The 6,388-nt window shown below is 53.8% G+C and overlaps 3 protein-coding genes across 3 annotated transcripts; 1 reads left to right on the top strand and 2 right to left on the bottom strand.

The window, feature by feature from the left end:
• Positions 1–96: 96 nt before the first annotated feature.
• SETTUDRAFT_30114 (uncharacterized protein) lies at positions 97–878 on the bottom strand (the record flags this gene model as incomplete). The annotated part of the gene is made up of 3 exons (XM_008022000.1): positions 97–547; positions 606–792; positions 854–878. The coding sequence occupies 3 exons, from the start codon at positions 876–878 to the stop codon at positions 97–99; spliced, it is 663 nt and encodes a 220-aa protein (XP_008020191.1).
• Positions 879–3,295: 2,417 nt separating this feature from the next.
• On the top strand, positions 3,296–4,666 carry SETTUDRAFT_30115 (uncharacterized protein; the record flags this gene model as incomplete). Its single annotated transcript, XM_008022001.1, has 1 exon — positions 3,296–4,666. The coding sequence occupies one exon, from the start codon at positions 3,296–3,298 to the stop codon at positions 4,664–4,666; it is 1,371 nt and encodes a 456-aa protein (XP_008020192.1).
• A 759-nt stretch (positions 4,667–5,425) lies between these two features.
• Positions 5,426–5,921, bottom strand: SETTUDRAFT_18265 (uncharacterized protein; the record flags this gene model as incomplete). Its single annotated transcript, XM_008021874.1, has 3 exons — positions 5,426–5,593; positions 5,640–5,666; positions 5,715–5,921. 3 exons carry the CDS (start codon positions 5,919–5,921, stop codon positions 5,426–5,428), a joined length of 402 nt encoding a protein of 133 aa, XP_008020065.1.
• Between the last annotated feature and the right edge of the window lie 467 nt (positions 5,922–6,388).

Raw genomic sequence — 6,388 nt, forward strand, 5'->3', positions numbered from 1 at the left:
AGCCATGGAAGGTATGGGGTTCCAAGAAGACTATGGAAATCGTTGTACTATGTTATGTCGTATGTGGTCGAAGCCATGCACAAGAGTAATTCAAGTTTACTTGCGGTACCACATCCTGGTGACCCTTTGATCCCTCATCTTTTTCTGGAGCTGGAAGATGCCGTAAAGCAGAGCTTCGGCCGTGGGCGGACAACCAGGAACATAGATGTCAACAGGCAGGATACGGTCGACACCGCGAAGGACACTATAGCTGTAGTGGTAGTATCCTCCTCCGTTGGCGCAACTGCCCATGGAAAGAACCCATTTGGGATCTGGCATCTGGTCGTAGCACAGGCGGACAGCAGAGGCCATCTTGTTAGTGACAGTGCCAGCGACAATCATAATGTCGGCCTGACGGGGAGAGGCGCGAAAAATGATTCCTAGACGGTCCTGGTCATAGCGGGGCATGGAGCAATGCATCATTTCGATACCACAACATGCCAAGGCGAAGGTGAGTGGCCACACAGAGCCTTGCCGGGCCCAGGCGGCAATTTGATCAAATGTCGTGCTTGGGCATGTCAGCCTTGTGGGTCGTGGGATGCAGAAGAGGGTGTGGATCGACTTACAGGACATATTCTGCTGCATTGCTGGGTTTTGACTGGGACGGCAGAGGCGTCTCGGGAGGGAGGAGACTCTTGGAAGCCGAGGGTTTGGCATGCTGACTGCTGTAGCGTATCGAGGACGCCTGCACAGCCGAGACAAGTGACAATGCGGGAGGTGCGCTGGGCACTAATGCAAGACGGCGGGCAGCGACTTGATACGGATGGTCAGCATGGATGTCTTGGATAGAGGGGTGGTGGGAGAAGATGCGTACGGCTGGCGAAGCGTGAGGTGGCCATGGGCAAGATCAAGACTGGGGAGAAGACTGGCAGAGGGAAAGAGGCAAGTGCAGAAGGGACAGAGGGCGCTGGGGCGCGGTCTGTGCTCAACCCTCCAGTGTGCGACGTGAGCGCTTTGAGAAGAGGACCAGGGTGCAGTATGCACGAGAAGAGTTTGGGGAGAGTGGGAGAAGGAAGGGTGAGGCGAAGAGAGAGGGTGTATGTGCGTGAGTGAGAGAAGGCGTGTCAGTGTTATGGCTGTAGCCATGCATTGCCACCCCGTTTGGGTATAGCGTCTTCGGCCCTCTCTCGCAACTACATATGGCATGTACATAGGAGAGCCACAGACAGCGAGCATCTGGCTGCCGTCTACCAAAACTGGCCAATTCCAACACGACGTGAGCATCCCCACGACAGCTTAATTGTATATTGCTTATGCATATGCACAGCGGAAGAGCCAAGGCCACGGCTGTGTCTGTTGCTGTGTTCATGTCTCCCTGTGCTGCTGGAGTAGCAGGGAGACATGGTGACAAGAAACAGGCAACTATGACGACGGAGAGGGCCACGGCAGGCAACACCAGCTCCAGGCCGCCCACAGGGGCGACGTGGCGACCCATATGGATGAGACCTGGAAGGGCAATCTTCCAATTACAGGCCATGTTGTGTGGCACTGGGGAGAGTTGAAGGGCGGATGCGGTCCACAGGCTAGCCTGCATCGGGACGGGTGGGTGCGGCTGCCGGCGACTAGCGCGCCCGCTAGCGCGGTTTGGCCTCGTCGAAAATGAAGGGATACAGGCCATGCCCCGACTTCTCGAGCTCGTCCAGCTCCTCGACTCCTCCCCCTCGCCCGCCAGCTCCTCCCTCTCGCCCGCCTGCTTCTGCTCCACCACACCCCGTGCAGCTGGCAGTACTGCTCCGCCGCTCTCTAGGCCGTCGGCGGCGCAGCATGGTACGCGGAGCGCACAACTGGCACGCCTTGATGCCTCGTCTGACAGGTACCAATCGTCGTGGCCGTGGCTGCAGTGGCGGCTGCGCCCGTGGTGAGAGGCGAGGCTAGTCGGCGTCACGTGACGGCCCCCCTCACAGCCAATGACATCACATGGTCGCCTCGTCCAATCAACGCTGCCGCCCGGCCCTCTACGCATTCACGTGACATCGCCCTCCACCAGAGTATATAAATGACCGCGAAACCTGCCGCTGATAACGCACGAAGGCGTAGCCGGCGTCTTTTTCTGCCCATGCATGGTTGGTCATGTGCGCAAGGCGCTGCTCTCCCCAAGTGTACAAACACACTGTACATGTGCTGTCTATCGAGTTGAGGACCCTACTCCGTACCCACCAGTCTGATGCCATCAGCCCCTAATCACCTCATAGATTACATTGCCATGGCTGCTCCATTGGCGGAGCTTTTTCGTTGCCCATTGTGCCCCTCGAACCAAGAAGCATCGGATGCGCTTAGGCAGACGACGCAATGCGTCACCACCGTGCCCGGGGTCCGCGGGTGGAGTGGCTTTAGCAAAGAGGTCCAATGTGCCCATCCGATCCGCCAATAATTCGTGCCGTGGATTGGGGCGCCTGACGGGCGTCGGCCCGTCTGCGGCCCCGCTTGACGAACCTCTCATCGAGATCGAATGAGTGGCGGGACCAATGTGCCATATGTATGTGCCATGTGTGCCATGTGTGCCATGTGTGCCTTATCGGTCTTGTCATGGTGTGAAACGTCCTGCAAACAGGCAGAGCTGCGCATGCTGGCCTTCTCCGCGGGCTTCTGCGCTGGTGGCAGCGAAACACCACTTGCCCAAACAAAAACCGGTATGCTACAATGGGCATAGCTGCGTCTCCCTGCAGACGTGTGCCGTCTTTTGGTGGAGTGGTGCGAGGCACGCTGTGGGCTTGGGTGTCACCCATAAAGGCGCTTGCAAGCATGCTGCCGTCTTTCCCCCCGTTCCTTCGGATATGCCCGTCGTAGCCCTATTCCCCGAGCACCTAGACTTTGCCTAGGCCGCTTTCCAACTACCCCTCTGCACCCCAAACCCACCTACAAAGCGCCCTACCCGCCGTATACATTCTAGGCCACCCGCTCATCAGTTGCCAGATCGATGACACCACTGCCTGCTTACCTATTCCTTAGGGCGCCTGATAGGGCCGGCCCGCCTGCAGCCACTCACGTCGACACTGCCCATGGAGAACTCACGATACGTGCGGACACTCTCCACTCATGCGAGACATAAGCAACACGCGTGTACAAGCATATCCACCTCTTTTGAGTCCGCTATGCATCGGTGCATACGCAGTCAGATTACCGGCATTAATCGCCGTTGGCCGTCCCTACTTACACCGTCCAAGTCAAAGCCGACCAGCCACCCGTATCTGCTGGAAGCTGCTCCGGCATCATACTTCACTTTGTCTTTACCTCGCATTCCGTGCCGCTAACCTCTATGGGACGGATGGCGTCTCATACAAGCAGTCGCCATACCAGCTCTGCTACCAACACCCCGGTCTCCTTGACTGACCTGCACCGAGAGCGAGCATTAGAGCGCTCAAAGACGACAAACTTACGCACATCACCATACGATGAGCCGGTTCGTCTACGCAATGCATGTGACCCATGTCACCAGCTCAAGCGGAAATGCTCTGGCGAAATGCCCTGCGAGAACTGCACCCTCTCCAACTCGACCGAGTCGTGTTTATACAGACCGGTAAATCGACTAGGTCGACCTCGCGGATCAAGAAACCGGCAGAAAGCATCTACGCAGTCGAGAACAAACTCGAAGCAGCAGCGGCGGCTCCCGGCTTCGGAGAGGCATCATGTTCCCACACCTCCCGCCACCGACCCCATGTCCTTCTCGCTAGACTCGCTTGAGCACTCGACGTCAGAGGACATGGCCTGGGACTGCTTGCTAGACGAAGATTTGCTCACTCTCTCATCGCGTGCAAACACCGACATGGACATGGATGCCCTGACGGCTGCCGACTTGAATTCCCAGCACATCAACTCTTGCCCCAGTTCGGCAAAGTCGTCCTACGCCACCATGTCCAACACACTATTCGGCACACTTCCGCATGAGCAGCCTTGTCACGAGCAACAACGACTGCACAGACAAGCCGCTCTTGAATGGCCACAATCCTGCTCATCATCCCCCACAATGCCGCACCCATGCGCCAGCCCAGACTGTCTCCACAATCACCACAACAAAAAGGCCAGACAGCGGCTTGACTCGATCAATTCGCCCTGCCAATGTGCTCAAGGCCTCCGCACACTCCTCACGAGTCTCGGCCGGAGCACTTCTGTGTCCACGTCGTCAGGCTCTCAGACACAGCAACACCAGCTCTCCGAGCGGCCCCTCTATCCTGTCGACACGGTCCTATCCAACGCCACGCGTGCGCTTGAACAATGGTCGGCATTTGAACTCTGCCACTGCTGCTACTCGACCTCTGGGGAAGAGCAAATCGAAAACACCTTTCTCCTCGCCTTTCTCAGCGTCCAGTGCGTCCTCGGTCAACTGCGCTCTCTCCCCTGTTCAGACTCCGATCTGACTGTTCCTGCTACCACCTGCGTGCGCGTCGGCACCTTTGACGTCACGGGCCAGAAGCGCGCGAGCATCCTCTGCATGCTCCGCGTAGCACTCGCCCAGGAAATCGAGAATGCTGTCGAAGCATTGAGATGTAAGATTCATGACCCTTGTGCTGCAAACGATGGCAGGGCGGCTAGTAGTGGCTTGCTCGCCCAGATTGACGTCATGTTTCAAGATTTGGCAATGGACATTCGAATGCTGCAACAGCAGGGAACCTTGGTGGCTACTATGTAATTTACGTGTGTAAGATGGAATCATAGTCTTTTTTGATACGAAGAAGAATTCTATGGGAGACTCTGCTATTTTAATAGCCTCGCTGCTGCGATCTGTGAGGCATGCATGAGCCGGAATTCTGAGAATTGTCTGCAAAGCTGTGCCTCAGAGAGATTCACTGATGACTACCTCAATAAAATTATCTACGTAAGCCAGGTCGCGTATGACTGTTTGATGAACATGTCCATTTCCATGAAATCGGATTGAACCAAAAGGATTCAAATTATAGCTGCACACTGTGTCTTTGCTACACTTACTTTACTCTGATCTCCAACAGGGATGAAAAGCAGCGTTAGCCTTGACGCCACGCGTGGAGGTAGGATAGACGTGGGGGTTAAAAACGAACAAAATGAACACAATAAGCGACAGCGGGGAAGCACTAGTCGTTAAGCCACTACTAATTATCAACTAACCTTTCTTCATTGCCCACCTATAAATACCAATTAATACACCAGACATGAAATTTTCTTGGTTATCTTGCTTGAATTCAAGTGGGTAACGCTGACTAATAAAAGTGTGAGAAGCTCCTACCACCGATCGGTTCCACAGGATTCGCAAAGTTGAAAAAGGCCGCTGAGGCTTAGGTGTAAAGCCTATTCAAGTAAAGGAAATATACAAAAATACAGGTTTAATTAAGCTACCTGCGAAATTACAAGAGCACTCGACTTCAAAGACGCGATTGGGTTCAGCTTCAGACGAAAGACATCTTCATCCATAGTCTTACTGGCCTGGGAGATAGCCTCTTCCCTCTGCATTTCCGACATACTTTTGGCTGTAATCTTGGTCACCATTATCATTGTATCCGAAAAATCCTTGGCGCGCGTGAGCTGCGCAAGAGCTCCAGGAAAGGGCACCGTTGATAGAGTAGCCCTCTTCGTTTGCGACACACTGCTAATGTGAGAAATGAATGACTTTAAAAACAGACATTACTTACTCTTCCTATGCCTTCGAGGTAGCGGGCCTGCATGAATTAGTAAAGAATGAAATATGGTTGAGTTGTGTGGCTCACCGAAGGGGAAAAATCGTCTTCGCAGACATGTCTCGTGAGCATCCAGTCGTAATAGAAGCCAGCATCGCCTGGATGGGTGTACACTCTGGTAGGGGGGTTCGTAGAAGTATCGTTGAAGTAAATACCCGAAGAGTAGCAGTCAGTGGACCACCAGTTGCCGGATGGCGGGTCGCCAGCCAAGGCAACAGCCCCAAACAACACGAACATGGGTATAGCAGCGAACGTGGTTGTATTAGTAAAGATTTAGAGAATGTGGTAGTAGAGCGAGGACGGTGGACAATTGATGGGTGGAGCTGCAGCTACTTATACGTATTAGATACACATAGAATATAGAAAGATCACATAAGAAAAAATGCTCTTGCTAAACCCGCCAATGCCTTGTCGGTTAGCGATAGCCACCTCGATCCGAGTTGAAAAAACACAATCTTTAGCAGAAAAAATGACGCACCTGCAAGGGTGCTTTTCTAGATACAGTATTAGTTCAACATGATCTAACGTTACGCACGAACATTTTATGTCCTATAACTAACGTATGTGGCAAGCGAGCGCCGCAGGCAAGCGAGCGCCGCACCCCACCAAACCTGCGCACCTCTATAAGCCTGTAGTTCCACCACAATATAGTTGTTTTACTACATATTAACATAATAGATTAAGCAGTACCTAGAGTATCTTTC

The sequence above is a fragment of the Exserohilum turcica genome (assembly GCF_000359705.1).
Source record: "Exserohilum turcica Et28A unplaced genomic scaffold SETTUscaffold_1, whole genome shotgun sequence".
In the NCBI taxonomy this organism is placed as follows: domain Eukaryota; kingdom Fungi; phylum Ascomycota; class Dothideomycetes; order Pleosporales; family Pleosporaceae; genus Exserohilum; species Exserohilum turcicum.